General features: G+C 48.0%; 8 protein-coding genes across 8 annotated transcripts; 1 reads left to right on the plus strand and 7 right to left on the minus strand.

Moving 5' to 3' along the window:
- Window positions 1–811: 811 nt before the first annotated feature.
- I303_105461 (uncharacterized protein) lies at window positions 812–1,561 on the minus strand (the record flags this gene model as incomplete). The annotated part of the gene is made up of 2 exons (XM_018408391.1): window positions 812–1,354; window positions 1,415–1,561. The coding sequence occupies 2 exons, from the start codon at window positions 1,559–1,561 to the stop codon at window positions 812–814; spliced, it is 690 nt and encodes a 229-aa protein (XP_018262082.1).
- A 430-nt stretch (window positions 1,562–1,991) lies between these two features.
- I303_105462 (uncharacterized protein) lies at window positions 1,992–2,642 on the minus strand (the record flags this gene model as incomplete). Its single annotated transcript, XM_018408390.1, has 1 exon — window positions 1,992–2,642. The coding sequence occupies one exon, from the start codon at window positions 2,640–2,642 to the stop codon at window positions 1,992–1,994; it is 651 nt and encodes a 216-aa protein (XP_018262081.1).
- A 362-nt stretch (window positions 2,643–3,004) lies between these two features.
- I303_105463 (uncharacterized protein) lies at window positions 3,005–4,480 on the minus strand (the record flags this gene model as incomplete). Its single annotated transcript, XM_018408389.1, has 8 exons — window positions 3,005–3,168; window positions 3,234–3,308; window positions 3,371–3,454; window positions 3,515–3,718; window positions 3,797–4,014; window positions 4,114–4,238; window positions 4,302–4,412; window positions 4,460–4,480. The coding sequence occupies 8 exons, from the start codon at window positions 4,478–4,480 to the stop codon at window positions 3,005–3,007; spliced, it is 1,002 nt and encodes a 333-aa protein (XP_018262080.1).
- Window positions 4,481–4,769: 289 nt separating this feature from the next.
- Window positions 4,770–6,096, plus strand: I303_105464 (uncharacterized protein; the record flags this gene model as incomplete). The annotated part of the gene is made up of 4 exons (XM_018408388.1): window positions 4,770–4,777; window positions 4,841–4,907; window positions 4,992–5,126; window positions 5,194–6,096. The coding sequence occupies 4 exons, from the start codon at window positions 4,770–4,772 to the stop codon at window positions 6,094–6,096; spliced, it is 1,113 nt and encodes a 370-aa protein (XP_018262079.1).
- A 194-nt stretch (window positions 6,097–6,290) lies between these two features.
- I303_105465 (uncharacterized protein) lies at window positions 6,291–8,986 on the minus strand (the record flags this gene model as incomplete). The annotated part of the gene is made up of 5 exons (XM_018408387.1): window positions 6,291–6,558; window positions 6,653–7,829; window positions 7,904–8,148; window positions 8,255–8,741; window positions 8,863–8,986. The coding sequence occupies 5 exons, from the start codon at window positions 8,984–8,986 to the stop codon at window positions 6,291–6,293; spliced, it is 2,301 nt and encodes a 766-aa protein (XP_018262078.1).
- Window positions 8,987–9,207: 221 nt separating this feature from the next.
- On the minus strand, window positions 9,208–10,366 carry I303_105466 (uncharacterized protein; the record flags this gene model as incomplete). The annotated part of the gene is made up of 8 exons (XM_018408386.2): window positions 9,208–9,238; window positions 9,312–9,415; window positions 9,506–9,590; window positions 9,642–9,757; window positions 9,832–9,925; window positions 10,003–10,076; window positions 10,138–10,203; window positions 10,277–10,366. The coding sequence occupies 8 exons, from the start codon at window positions 10,364–10,366 to the stop codon at window positions 9,208–9,210; spliced, it is 660 nt and encodes a 219-aa protein (XP_018262077.2).
- A 2,677-nt stretch (window positions 10,367–13,043) lies between these two features.
- I303_105467 (uncharacterized protein) lies at window positions 13,044–13,709 on the minus strand (the record flags this gene model as incomplete). The annotated part of the gene is made up of 1 exon (XM_018408385.1): window positions 13,044–13,709. The coding sequence occupies one exon, from the start codon at window positions 13,707–13,709 to the stop codon at window positions 13,044–13,046; it is 666 nt and encodes a 221-aa protein (XP_018262076.1).
- Window positions 13,710–14,307: 598 nt separating this feature from the next.
- I303_105468 (uncharacterized protein) lies at window positions 14,308–14,967 on the minus strand (the record flags this gene model as incomplete). Its single annotated transcript, XM_018408384.1, has 1 exon — window positions 14,308–14,967. The coding sequence occupies one exon, from the start codon at window positions 14,965–14,967 to the stop codon at window positions 14,308–14,310; it is 660 nt and encodes a 219-aa protein (XP_018262075.1).
- Between the last annotated feature and the right edge of the window lie 470 nt (window positions 14,968–15,437).

Here is a 15,437-nt window from a genome sequence, read left to right on the forward strand (position 1 = left end):
ACTAGAGAAACGGGAATTCTCAATCAAGGTGATACAAAGACTCCGCGGGTTGCTCGCTTATATGACAAAAACAGCCCAGTGGCACCGAAAAGCTTTGTCGGCGCGGCCAGGTTCAAGTAGGATAGTTACACTCCGTCTTGCCCGTAGCCCAAGCTCCGGGTTTGGGTTTTGGCGCATTACAAGACCCGCCGAATCGTTTGGCTTCCAAGTGGAAGGCAAGGGTATGACTTGTTTGTACTGTGCATGAAAATGAGGACCGCCCTCTGTCCCTCCTCCTAGGTCAGCTACTGTAGAGGAAGATCCTCGCACGATCTCCCTCCCAGCCTTTGAAACCCCGACATATGACGTATAAAATACGACTTTTGGCGGGCGACAAACGACACATTGGACTGGCCTTCGACATCTCACAGAAGGCATCGTAACTCTAATTACACTCAGCTTTCCTTCCTCACCTCCGGAGAGGCCGTGAGTACCACACCATAGTAGTATGCCGCACCGGTCGGAACTTGACGCGGACCATGCCCAATAGACTTGACTTGTAAGCTCCTGCGAGTTTCCAATAAGAGTTTTCAGTCCTCTATTCTGCTCTCAATTCCCAATTCCCAGCCGAAGGAGTAAAACGAATTCCATCCATATGACATGTTGCATGATGGACCCAGCAACCCAGAGCTTCCCTCATGCCGATGGGACTGGTCATGCGAGTAACTGTAAATGACATCGGTTGACAATCACAAATTGATATAACGTGACCCTTACCCCAATGATCACTCGATATACCCTTCGATCCCACCTAGGATCGACGTACTCCCTTCTACCGTAAATCCCAGATTTTCAAGTCTATATTATACACTTCTTCATCCCCCTTAGAGAAGACTGCCGTCAAGCCTTGCATACTCTGCGGCTCGAGAAACCCTCTTGGAATCTCACTCCTATCGCTGTACAGCCAGTTAGACTCGTTCCACATCGTACGGTCCTCCGCCAAGTTTACGTGTGTGATCAGTGTCAACCTATCGGAGTTAAGCCATTCTTGGCATGCGTAGTTCCCATCCATAATCTCTTTGAAGCCTTCCAAAGTGATGCCGTCGAACTCAATTTCTGGGGGCGTCTCGAATTCAGAGTTGACCTCGAGTGTATTCCAGCATCTTCTCCTGTGTGTATTAGTCGCAGATTCCAAAGCAGTAAGTGCGGATGAGGATGGAGGTACCGATTCCGCCTCTGCTGATGGAATACCTATACGGCTCGCCAACGAGAGCTCAGCTTGGCCAATCTGAGAACAAGTGATCGCTGAGAACCGATATTTGGTCGTGGTAGAAAATTGCACTTCGTCTTTGTCCTCGTCCTCAACGAGATCGCACTAACCAGCGAGATCCTCTTTGGTGAAACTGAGAAGTCGTTCAAGAGAAGATCGTCTTACGTTCTTGTCGAGCAGTGTGACTTCATATTTATACAGATCTCTCTTGGGGTATATCAAAACTCGATCGCGGGCCGCTTGGGCGGCAGGGGCACTGGCGAGGCTACCACTGGTGCTGATGTCGAGGTCGGTATGACTGTCTTGTGACATGTCTGAGGATCAACTTCGCCAATGTTGCAGATAATCTTGGGCAATAGCAAGTACAGTACTGTAATGATAAATCAGCAACTCACGCTGGATGAGGTCTACCGGAATCGAGAGCACTCTGATATTTGGGTATGATGAGACTGCGACCAAATGGAAGTGTATTCGTAAATATGAGGATGAGTATGAGTGTGAGGATGAGTATGAGTATGAGTATGAGCATGAGTTTGGGCGTAGGCGTGAGTCGCAATAATTACAAATTCAGTATCCACAGAGGAAGAGCAGGTTTCTAGCCTGAAAGTAGGATGGAAGGCGAAGGCTTCGATCGCCCGTTCACTTCAGACGTAAACCTTTCTGCATTCGCCGCTTCGCCATTGACTCTTCGATTTATTGTGCAGTACGAAACGCCATTATTCTTAGTCTTAGCGAGCCCCCGTCAAGGCCTGAAGTCGATTGTGGTCCATCCTTGTACAGTCGTTCGAGCACCATTAGTGAAACCCACAAGAATGTCCGTTTTACTCCAAAGCTCCAGTTCGACATCTCTGATACCATCAGTACTAAAGTAGTCGCACCTGATCATATCTGCTTGTCCCTGTTCTCGGATTGCTTCTTCATTGGCCAAAGATCCCATGGCTTTCCCTGGATCAGTTTCAGTCGTCATCAGCTCAGTGGGAAGATCAACTTGAAACTTCGTAGTCCATTTCCAATTTATACAATTCTGATCGTACAGATCGGCCGTTTCAAGCGTTCCAGCTCTGATAGTGCAAGTATCAAAGCCTCCATGAGGGACTTTGAAATCGATGTTCAACACGATAGTATGTACACAAGGATACATCGCGCCAGCGCCTCTATCGTCCAGGCCGTTCGAAGCCTGAAAAGTCACTGCTGACTCCGTTTCGATGGTGCACTTTGCCGAAAATGCCAATAAGGCGGCATCAGGGTGATTTGTACGGCGAGTATAATGAGTGACGATCTTATGAGAGCCTTGCTCGAAGAGAGATTTACGGGATGAAGGGTTGTGTAAATGTACTTGATAGGTATTCTTGGATATTCTGCTCGAATCGGAATTGGTATTGGTGGAGCTCATGCTGTTGCTGATCAAAAGTCAGAATCTGAAGTTGAGTATGACAGTTTTCCTGCTGGTAGCGCAACGGGCAGGCCTCTATCTGGTGAGAGAGTAGAATGTAAGTATAATTGGAATTGAGCAAGTGGCCGACAGGATATGTTTCGGCCCGATGTTTTCCGTATTGCCCAGACGACTGCGAAGCTTGCTGGAAGACATCCGTCCGAGCTTATCCGAGATATCGTCATGACATAATGTGGTACAAAGGTTGGCTCGTAGTATTCGAGCTAAGAGTATCACAAACAATGCTCGGCTAAACAAAACGACAATTAGCATAATTCGATCACAGCGCCAAGCCGATACAGTTCGGAGGAATTTGGCATTCGCTACATACCCATCTCCTGATATCTATTCTTCCTGTCTGGATCTACGTCTTCTAACCTCCTATACAGGTCGTGAGCCTCCTTTCTCAGCTTGGCCTTGTCCACCTGCGTGGTACTTTGATCTTGACCCAGTAATAACGTGTAGTGTGCCAGAGCGTTGATACACCCTATCAAAGTCGTCTTAGCGTGCGTGAACGTTCTGCGCCACCGATGAGCTCGTGATCAGACTTACATTTGGAATCGGGCTCAACCTCATAAAGATCCTTGATATTCTTAATTTCCCGATTCAACACCTCGAGCGGAGGTTCTGTGGCATTCCTCATCTCAGTCAAACATCCAGGATCACACCAAAAGAGAAACGTAGTTCACCTGACCCAACTAGCCATCTGTGATATAGCCAACCACTCTGATCATTCGGATCCGTCCATAATGCCTGAGTTACCAGCTCAAATTCTGCCCGACCGCGTCAGCTGCCGTTACAGGAAACGTCGTGCTGCAGTCACCTGAACGCACCTTGATCCTTAGTCCTCCTTATCTCTGCCTCCGGCGTCTGCTCCTTCTCCCAGATAGCAGCCAATGTTTTGGTACGACAATGCCAAGCTGAAAAATTAGAGAAATTCGATTCTATCTTGCTTTGCGTGTATTTCAATTCGTCCGTCAGAGGCCTCTGTACAGGGAGTGAGGCTAACACATATCGTCTGTAGTCCCATGCGTGGACTGTCAAGGATAGAAAGCACCTCTCATAAGCATGTGCGATTATATCTCGGAAAGAACGAAGAGGTGTCCTGTACTTACAATTCCTCGAGTCTGCATCTAACATCTTTTCAACCAATTTCAATTCCCCTTTCCAAAATTCTTCTTTCCACTTGACACTTTCGCCTGGACCGTCGGGGACGCTTTCGAGACACCATTTCCTGTGATTCCATATCCAGTATACTTTCGGATGCACAAGGAGATATGATGTCGTCAAGCGTAAATCGGAAGTCAAATGGGCGACGACTTCGTCAGAAATCCTGAGATGAAGTACCATCGTATGTAAGGATTTTGACTGTTTCTCGACCGAACATATACTTCGAGTCGTGCAGCTAGTTGTCAAGCGTTCTTACACTCACAGAGTAGGAAACAATGTCAGTAAAATATTGCGCCTGAAATTCCATATTGTGTAGAATTCGGGGTTGAGATCCAGTAATTTCGTAGTTTGGCCCAATGAGTCGGTCGTATGATCTTTTGAGCGTTTCTGCGGAGTTAGTCAATGATGAGCTGGCTTGACAGGAATAACAACGTCAAAAAAGGAGCTTACTCTTCCAAGTACGTCCGCCTCTAAAGCCAAGTAAGCTTCTATCTTACTTTGCTCTTTCAGCTTCTTGGCTTCTGCCGCTTGGGGCGTAATTCGACTCCGCTTGATGCCGTGCTGTGTAGTGGAATTTATCAGCTCGGTGCGCTCGACTGAGTACAAACAACACTCAGCTGACCCACCATATCGACCCTTTCTCGCCTGTATTTTGCTTTTATAGCTGGGAAACCGGAAAAGCAGTCTCAACGTCATTGATATTTGTCTCTTCGTCGTGGTCCAACGTCAGGTCGTTGTCGGTGGAGGGCTTCAACGGGAATTACGTAAAGCTATTGAGTGTTGTTTTCGATGAGCCGTTAACGTTGTTCATGTTCAAGCTCAACCTGATTAATTTCAGTCTTATGCTTTTCTTCAAAACACTGCAAACGGCACAGAAGGTCCATCGCTCAACTGTCACCTCGACAAAGGCACTCCAAGATGACTGAGTAGGTGTCGTACAAGTGTGATCTCTCTCTCACGACTTTGAGCTGATTTGATTGATCTGGTAGATATTGGGTATCGAAAAAGCAGTATTACTGTAAATACTGCAGTATCTATATCCGCGACGATGCTCCTGTAAATCTACATACGATTCAATAAGCAGATCCATAATGAATAGAAAGGATGCTAATACACACAGTGGTTGTTGTCATTGTTCAGTCGCGAAAACAACATGAGACGGGTCTCAAGCATATTGGGAACGTCGAGCGATATATTCGAGATCTATACAAAAGCGGGAGTGTAGCTAAGAAGGAGAAAGCTGCTGAAGTTGCTGAAATGGCGAGGATAGAGGCTGTCAGTCACCCTCAATCCTCACAAAATTCCAATAGACTGACCCATCAAAATTATCTACGCTATGTAGTCGGCAGCAGCAGCATATGCCAATGACAAAGCTTCAGGTCTAGCCCCTTCATCCTCCTCTTCCAGATCTCCCTTACCGTCCACTTCCACTCCTCCTCCAGCAGCAAGTAGTAGTAGTAGTTCCCGGCTCAAAGCACCTGGCGATCGATTCTCGAACTATTCGACGGCCGAACAATTGGGCTTCCACGAGACGAAGACGGCCTACGAGATTGCGCAGGAGATCAAGAACGATATAGGCCAACCATCGGGTTGGGAGACAGTCGAGATACCTGCACTCCCAAGCGGTACGGAAGAAGCCGTCGTTGGAGAAAAGAGGAAATATCCGGGTGGTGTAGGAGCGGACGAGGATGAAGAGAACGAAGGGTGGAAATTCGAATATGATAAACCGTCACTCAAGAGAAGTAAAGATCCCTACGAAGATGACTGGGATCCGTCCTCTCTGAAGGGGTTGAAGGTGAAGAAGAAGGAAGAGAAGATATATGTCAACCCGGAGCAAGTCAAGAAAGAAATGGAAGAGAAGGGTTTGAATAGGCAGAAATGGACGGGAAAATTGGAATTGAATGCTCCCCCAGCAAATTCAAGTACAAGTACAGGGAAAGAAGGTCTGGAATATGTGAAAGGTGGTGGATGGGTCAAGAAGGATGACGTTGAGTACGACCAAGGGGCATATCCGGAATCGTCCAATGATCAGAATGGAGAAGATCGGAAACCTGATTTGACCCAAAGTACATCGGACGGTAATGCCGTTGGTAATGGTGGAGAGAAAGTCAATACGCCTTCTGACCCAAGTACGGGCGAGGTCAAGCCTACTCTGTCTGCTGCTGCAGAAGAGTCCCCAGCTTCAGCTTCGGCAGGAAGCATGTTCAAGAAACGTAGACCAGCTCCATCTTCGCGGAAGAGGTAACTTAGACGGGATGGATTAGTATGTGTGTACCTATATACGTGTTGTACAATCAGACAGACAGTCAAGCAAGCAAGTAAGCAAGCAAGCAAGCCATGCATGATCCTCCCCCTGGAAATACGAGCAGACAGCTACGGAAGTCGAACATGTATGTATAATCAGATCGGGCCTGGCATGTTGAAGCTACTGAGGCTAGTCTAGAACTTCCTCGATTTGATGACCTTTGAAATACCAGTCTTTTCACCCTTATATTCTCCACCATAAGCACTCTGACCACCTTTGTACACACTTCGTTGCGACGCGACCTTCTTCTTGGCTTTCTCATATTGCTGTCGCTTCTTGACCCTTGGATTCCTACCTCCCTTAGATCGGTGCGGCGTAAGACCCCTGTTCTTCTCGATGGCTCGAGTGAGGGCTCGTGGACCGCCTTCATGTGTCGGATCGTCAAGCGAAGACATGGCGGCGCTACCACAAAGAAAAGAGACGAATCAGAATATGACCTTGAACCAAAATTTGCGATCGTGACTGAAGAAGGATGGCTAGGATGATGATGGCTCACATTTTCTCATCCTCGTATGCTTGATGTTCAGCCTCTTTCGCATCCTTCTCCTCCTTTCTCCGCCTCTTAACCAATTCATAGTAATCATCTTCATGCTCACCAACATCACCGTTCTCATCGTCTGCCTCTTCATCCCTGGACCGCTTGTTCTTCTTGGAAGGTATAGGTGGCGCATCATCGAGATCATCCAAGTCTTCGCCAGCAGCTTGAGAAGGCTGGGATCTCTTGAGCGCATCATCTCTGGCTTTCCTCTTATCTCTATACGGCAGATCCTCATCTCCTCCCATTCGATTCGCTCGTCCAGCCTCTCTTCTGGCGAGAGTAGCGTTGATCTTGGAAGTGTGGAATGCCAACGATCGCTTTCGTGATTGTTTATCTTCGTAATCTGCCATGCCCAATGATGTCGGATCTCCCAAAACATCTGAGTCATCGTACCTCGAACTGGCCGCCAACGCCGACGCCGACTTTCCTTTCGTACTTTTGCTTGAAGATGCGGAGGAGAAGAATTCGGGTTCAGCCAAAGGTTGATACGTTGTCTTCGGCATTTCCTCTTCCTCCTTGATGGCAGGAACAGCTTTGTCCTTCTTTTCCTTCTTGACCTTTTTGTCCTTATTCTCCTTCTTCTTCGATTTATCTTTCTTAGGTAGACCGATGTCCAGATCATTGTCCAAGTTCAGATCCATACCCAGATAATCATCCTCCTCGGCGTCTTTTGAGACTTTAGGCTTCTTGCCCTTCTTCTTCGCTTTCTCACTCAACTTGATCATCTCCCTCAACTCATCAGCCTCATCATCGTCCTCGGCATCTTGCAACAAAGCTTCCAATTCCCCTTCTTCTAATCCTTCTTTGCCCCACAGATCATCTCCATCATCATCCTCCCATTCTTCATCATCGTCGTCGCCTTCAAGACCTTGCATCCGTTTGAGCAGTTCCAATTTACCTTCCTTGAGCTCTTCATCAGTCTCATCCTCGCCCAAGCCTACTCGAGGATGCAGTGTGAACGCTCCATCAGATACTGATCCAGCTGCGAAATCCAGGTCTTCCAACATCGACAAGCCTTCCTTGAGCTGCAGTAATCGCGGGATGATGTTGATTTCCCCTTCTCCACGTTGAGATGGCGGAAGTGACGATAGGTGGATGTAAAAAGCGAGCGAGGTAGCGTAAGTGAGCAGAGTTTCTGTAGCATCGAGCATCATTTCACACGTCAGCTGTAGGTCTTCTAATGTTACACGAGATGATAGGGCAGCTTACGATAATGTAACCATCCAAGCCCTTTATGTAGCTCTCCCTCGCCTTGGGTTTCTTCCATCTTCTTGATCCCCCTAGACGTCTTCTCCAGCTTCTGCACTATCAGCGGGAAATCCCGCGCAAGAGCAAGCTTGACAGGTTCATGGGATTCCAAATGCCGGAGTAAAGTCGCTGGATCAGTCGTCTGAGGCGGAGCAGGCACAATTTTGACTTGAGGTTCAGCCTCGGCGATTTTTTCTATCGCCTCACTGCGTATACATAAGCGATCAGCTCATCGTTCATTCTAGATCCTTCACAATAGAATGTCAGACAACAGTGGAGGGTGTGTGGCATGTAGTGGATAGAGCTACTCACGGCAAGACATCGTCATCTACAAAACCGAAATCTTCACTCTGCAAATTCTCTCTAGCCTTCTTCTGTAATCTCCTAACTTCTCTTTCCTCCATCTCCCTCTCTTCTTCCCTTTTCTCATCATCTATCTTCCCATCCTCTTTTTCTCGCCTGTTCGAGGGTTTCGAGTAATACTGTCTTCCCCAATTCTCGTCCTCGCTATCGCTCCCACTCCCACTTCCCGACCCGTCCTCATCCTCATCGTCATCATCTGACGATTCGATAGGTTTGCCAAATCTGCCTTTCCCACTCAGATCCGCTTTTCCCTTGACTTTCCGTTGTTTCTTAGGTGCGACGGTCTGTTCTTCCTCGTATTCATCCTCATGCACTTCCTCTTTTCTGGTTTTTTTGGGTACTTTCAGGGACAAGACTTCTTCGCCTTCATCGGCATTTATATCGTCGTCTGATTCGTTCTGGGGGTTGAAAGATATTTGATCTCGCTTGAACATGACTGTACATGTAGCATTGCCAGAGTTAGCGTCAGACACGAGACTCGTTTGACCGACCCGGATGGGAATACAAACATCTAGCACAGACAGGCATGCGATATGATGGCAATTGAGCATACTCACAATCGTCGACACTTCCAGGTTCCAGCGTATCCTCATACTTGTCCATTTTGTTTATCCTCGCGCCAGGCGCGGAGGCGGCCTTCGATCCCGAGGAGACACCTTTACTTCTGCTCTTCTTCGCCATCCTGGTCTTTGTTGTGCAGTGAGATGATATGCTATGTTGACAAGGATATAAATGAACCGAACGTCGCTCATAATACCGGTGCTCGTTGACTTTGAACTTTTGGCGGCAAGTCACGTGACTGAACGCAACGCACGTGGCGCTGACTGACGTGAAAGCAATTATTGTAAAGGTCAAATGTACAAGATGCATGCATGAAAACATGGCCTATGGGAAGGGTTATGCTACCGCTCTGCTTGGCCAAACATGCGTTTGCTGAAGAATTACGACGGAGACTGCTCAGCTCATTTTCTCAGTCATCTTACTGGATAGGATAGCTGGAACTCACACGAAAGCAGGGGTTTGTATCTCCCCTTTACCTGTCGTGGACCACATTTCCCGAGGCCAGTAATCTTGTAAGAACACATACGTATGACCCGCTAGTATTCCCACCTATGCATGTAGATGTCAGCGGTTGCCATGTAGCTTGTCCATAGCGCCCAGCGTTCCAAGCAGAAATGAGGGTGGAATGATGGAGCTTACTATATCTCCAATAGCTGCGTTGAATCCACCTTGTAACAACCACGAGAATCCTACCAGGCATAGGGGTAGATATGGAGCAGTAATACTGGTGATTACCGTCAGCTGAGCTTCTGTATCCTACTGGCAGCTGACATACGTTATAACTCCGAACAATGACATCTTGATAGACGGATTACGCCTTGACCATATGTACACTAAAGCGAAGGCGAGCGAGGATGATAGGAACGGCATGGTAAGAAGTGGGGATATGATCTACCATTTAAGGGCTGTGTCAGCTGTCGCAGGTATATAGTCAATCAGCCAGCATATGAAGACAGCTGACTCACCAAGAGGAATGCAGATGTGAGAAATAGCAACCAGACGTAATCTGCTCTTCTGTTCGAGAACGAGTTCTCCTCCAACAGTCTAGAATAGCGCATTCTACAGTTCAGACATGTTATCAGCTTAGCTCGGCTACCTTCACGCTACCGTTAGCAGAAACAACGCTCTGTGCTCACATGAAAAACATATGAAATGCTAAATCAAGCGAGAGCTGTCCGAAGTATAGGAAAGTCGTTATGAACCGCCACACCTATCGAGTGACTCCTCATCAGCTATAAAGAGCGAGTACACTAGTCCATTAGCTGACTCACTTGCATATTTCCCACAGCAGCTTTCCATGAGAAATACAATTGGAGGGGAGCGACCACTTGACATTCCTGCAGGAGATGCATCGTCAGCTTTGGTTCACCAGATGGTTGATAATATCACAGAAGCTGATCCTAGCCTCACCACTAGCACACTAGTAGCTATCGATGCTGCAACCCATACCCTCGTGACGGGCGGTATGTCCGTGATCCATTGCTCGACAGGTTGAGCCATCCTGCGATACTCGCGGCTTTTCTTGCTTCGGGTTCTGGTGAGCCTTGAGGTGTATGGCTGGGCTGTAAAGGGCTCCTCTAGATCACCTTGTTTTGCTGTCACGGTGAGTATGTATCTGAAGAGCCTTGTGATTATATGATAGAGGGAAAGAAAGGAGGATGAAAGCAGGAAGCAAGAACACGGACGAAAGAGGACATGTCGAGTGGAGGTCAAAGTCGCAAGTGACGTGGCCGTGGCAAAATCCCATTTTACGTGGCACAACCCGAATATCTCTATCACCGCTTCGCATAACGTAGGATATTCATGACGCAGTCCGACTTCGGAAGCTAAGAACGCTGTACTGACAGCCCACGAACGTATCAAGTCCTCTCCTCTCGGCTTCGAACCCATTCGAGTCTTCTATCAGTACATGCAGCCCTTGAAATGACCGTATAAGCTGTCCATTGCCCCGTTATATCCCTGAGGTCCCTGCGTGAGTCGGCGTGGAAAATTTCCAATCCACTACAAGATCCATGAGCCACGCCTGCAATGTAACCATCGTCCCACTTTGACTCGACGAGAAAGCCATGCTCATTGACCTCTTCTTTGTTGTCCATCGTGAAGGTCAGTTCGGTCTGTTCCAGCTATTTCTTGTAGGCTTCATTATTCTTCATTTGGTCAGTGGAATCCCGCAAAAATGCATATCCCAGTCCTTCCTTTGGACCATGAACCTGGCACGTCATGATGAACCTGTGCTCCGCTTCCCTACTAATGAGCTTGGAAGGGCTGGAAGGTGGCCATTCACGGAATAACGATAGCTTTCGCTCGACGAGCTCAAGACTGACGGGAATTTCCCGTTCTTGTTTGACTTGATAAACTGAGTTGCCGAAGTTATCGAAGCCGACGAGTACGGTATTGTCGAGGGAATCGTAGACTTTCACATTTTTATTCTCGGTGGCGAAAACATCTCGTTCGTTCGGGCTAAGAGTGGCCCGATATTGAGTCGTCCCAGCTGTGGAGCTGTGATCTTGTAAGAGCAAGGGGTTTTGGCTTCCTGGCTGCGAAAGGCGGTCCATGTCGTACCGATAAAGAGAAAATGTTATGAAGAGAAAACACACTTCTGAATCATCCTTATTGATGTGACTTTATATCTGCACGACTCAAAAGGGTGGCCCATACCACCTTCGGGCGGGGGAAGGCGATTGGCTCGCGAGAAGACTTGTGCACAGAGACACAAAGGTGCACTAACAGAATGGAAGGGCCTCGTCCTGTGCAATAATATCACCGTGGTCGTGGCCTAGAACACTTATGTCATAATATACCCGGACGAGAAGGCGTGTCATCATGCAGAGGAAGGAGAAGGGATGGAAGGGCGAAGGCGAAAGAGGACACGACGAGTCGAAACGAATTGCAATAGTGGATTTGTACAGTACACATGATGATGACATGGCAGTGGCAGTTCGCATCTCGCGTGGCACGAAATACAAAGTTGTCGTTCAGACCGAAAGGTGACACCAGTGTCATCGCGGGGAGTCTGCCTGAACATATGCTTGGCTACCGACCATACACTTGCGGAGAGCGCTTTCTAGTCTGGACACCACTCTTTGCTTTCCCTTGCGATGCTCCTCGAGGCCTGCTCGAAATCGCCCTTTATTCCTAAGAGAAGAGTACTGTATACGATCAAATGTCACATCCTCCACAATCTGCACAGGCTTACCTTCTTCGAATCTTCTTCGACAAGACTCAAAATAATCTCGCTGATAGTATGCCGCTGCCTTCTATCAACCACGACTGCCGTATCATCATCATCCACCTCTTCCTCGGTGGTGACGATAGATTCGTTAGTGTTCATCCAATCTAGACACAGATCGTGCGCCTCGATAGCTTCCAGGAACCCGTCAATCTTGATACCATCAAAATGGTGAAGATCTGTCCACTTGAGATACCGTATCACCCCTGATTACATCTATGTAGCTTCTGCAGATCCTCCGCCTCTGTTGCTGAGTAGGTACTGTATCTTGGGCATCAGGGTTTCCGTCACTACGAGCATCGGCACGAGCACGAGCACGAGCAAGAACTCTCGAATTCTCAGGGAGAATTTGCGTTTGAGCTAGAGTGGTATCTTGCTCTTCCAGCTGAGCAGCGGCGACTCGTGATCCTTCATGGCTCTCGAAGGTACATCTCACCTGTCAAGAGGTCTCGTTGACATCGAGCGAAGTTGACGACCTATCAGTTAGATTATGGTATACTTTGCTCGGTATACTGTCTGTCTTAGTCATCCCCGGAATACGACTTTAATGTACTGAGATTGGGAAATGATAACTGTGATTGAAACAATATGCCTTGTAATAGCGAATAGAAGTCTTGAGCTTTGGGCAAGTGAACAGCTCGACGCAAAAGATACTGAACAGAGCCTTGTTCTTCCCGCTAAGAAGGATGGATGACTGCCGATCTGATGGACAGTAATCTTAGGCCTTAGTAATACATACAGTATTCACCGTGTAAGTCGTGTTCGTGCTACATCCCGTTTAGGTATTGTAAATGCGCATCAAGAACACAGACTACACAGTCCCCGCTCAAACGGACTGCATGGAAATCACTGTAGTCGAACAAGAATGCATAATGAATCATCATGCGGCGTGGCATCCGGAGTAATTTGCTATGAGCGAGATCTCATATTGAAAATTTCGCGAAAGGATCAAGAAGTCTGCTCTGCAGCTCGGTCTCTGGAAGTCAGTCTATCGGTACAGTCATCTCTCTGAATAGACGTGTAGGCTGTCCACTGTCCTTTGACGTCATGGAGGGGTTGATTGTCGAGGTACACTGTAAGTCCCTCACAGATTCCGTGAGCCTCACCTGCAACATAATCTTCGTCCGCTCTCTCCGGAACGACGCATCCGTACTTGTCAACTTCTTCCTCGTCGTCCAGTGTGAAAGTCATGCTGGTTTGTTTCAGCCATTCCAAATAACCTTCATGGTCCCTCATTTTGTCACTGAAGCGCCCGATGGAGGCATAGTCAGGTTTGGGCCCATTAACGTACACGTTGCAAGTCATCGTAGATTTGTGTTCAGCCATACGCTTGATACTTTCACCAGCTCCAAAGAGCCGCTCGACCAGAGATCGAGCCTCCGGCTTCAGGGTGAGGATGTCGTCGAGTGACAACGTCTCTTTGATCTGATAATTTGCACCCAAGGCATTGTATATTCCGCGGTTGATGGATGTGGTACGTTGGGGCTTCGCTTGGGTATCTGTTGCGAAAACATCGCGTACTGTGGGATCGGGAAGCGTAGCCTGGTATTGGGTAGTACGGGGTAGAGAAGAATCATTGATCCCTCCGCTGCGTGACGCTGTGAGGCGATCCATTCTATAATCGCTTTGCTGGAGGGGATGCGTTATGCAGGAGCCAAAGATCCTTGTAAGCGCCAGCTGGTCGATATTATATATGGGTGACTCGATGACTGTCTCGTATGCTCAGAGCGGAGGTCCCGATGCCTGGGAAGGCGCGGCCAAAACGTAGAGAAAGGTGGCATCACAGGTCAGAGGGTGTTGTGCTGTACTTCATGTTCAAGCGTGAAAGGACAGCCAGGTCAACTTGGACGAATACGTTTACATGTTCGTCATCGTGATGACTTTGCATCAACTGTTGTCATGCCCTCATATATCTGCTTCGTAATGGGGAAGCAAGCGAAGGCCAGGATTGACTACGCGGCGATCACGACGACACATCATGAAGCGACTCATTGGGTGATCCTTGCCACCCTTGGTTGTCGCCTCTCAGTCCATCATCAAATCATCTTCGCCATACGACACTCAAGAAACATTCTTCACCCTTCACGCATCAATCAAGCGAGTGAAATGTGCTGTCAAGCTATGCATTGTCTCATTGCTCGTACATAGTGGTTGGAATACTGGTCCATGCTATGACCCGATTCGGGAACTTAGTGTCCCCGACACGTATTGATTACTTGATGTCTACTGGCATGAAAAGCATAGCCATCTCAGACTGCACACTTTTAGCGTCATCAGCTTCTCCACCGTAAATGACTGTCTCTCCTCTGACCGTAAAGAACACATCTTCAAGCTTCTGAACGGTTTCCTGTCCGTTGTGAAGCGTCACTGTCAGACCTTGAAGCGCTTCCTCCGCGAATCGATCACCTTCCGCAAATTCACCTGACCTGGAAAGGTCCGAATCCGTCTTCATTGCGAACTGCTTTGTCTTCATCCAGTCCACACAGGCTCGATTCTTGAGAGAGGTGTCTTCATAGCCGGAGATACCGATACCATTGAACACCATGGACTGGTCAGTGGCGAAAAGAATATGGGTCTCCAGGGAGCTTCTACAAGCTCTGACATCCCCCTCACTCTGGATTTGACCAAGACTCGTAGCTTGAGGACTAGTTTGTTCGACGACGTGAGCAGTAGACAGTTCCTGCTCGATCGCATACAAGCTGATCTCATATCCGCCATTGATCGGGTGACAATATCTGAAATTTGATTCCTTGGAAAATCGGTCCACCAAACCAAAGAGCGCTGGTCTGCACTGTGAGTCGTTCAACGTGACTTGATAAGTCCTGCCGCAGGTCGCTCCTTCCTCCTCGACATTATCCGCGTTTGAGACCATGGTCGTGGGCATGTCATCCCCAACAGCCACTGTACCTTCCTTGCCGAGATCGACTCGCGGAAAAAGGGTGAATCCTTTTGACTCAACCCAATCTCTGAACGGCCTATTTTCTTCAACGGCTCTAGATAATACGGCGCCGTCCAGCTCCAACCCTGTGGGGCGTGATTTTCCGCTGAGACAGCTGAACGAGAGTTGAGCTTCGTGTCTTGCGAATTTGTATGACTGTGATCTTCCCTCCCCCAACGTGACGGCACAGTCGACAATAGCAAGACAGTCGCAATCCCACTTGCATAGTTGGTCCACGTCAGGTAGCCCTGTTCTGCGAATCTTATGCGCTGCAATTTTCAATTTGCCCGGTGCTGCAAAATCTAGCTTACCTTGTGTATTTTGCTATTAGAGACTTTGACATTGTCCCAGTACCTAGAAATGTCAATTTCATTTGATGATGCTTTAGTTAGGAGCCCTCCCTC

The sequence above is a fragment of the Kwoniella dejecticola genome, chromosome 6 (genome assembly GCF_000512565.2).
Source record: "Kwoniella dejecticola CBS 10117 chromosome 6, complete sequence".
Classification (NCBI taxonomy): domain Eukaryota; kingdom Fungi; phylum Basidiomycota; class Tremellomycetes; order Tremellales; family Cryptococcaceae; genus Kwoniella; species Kwoniella dejecticola.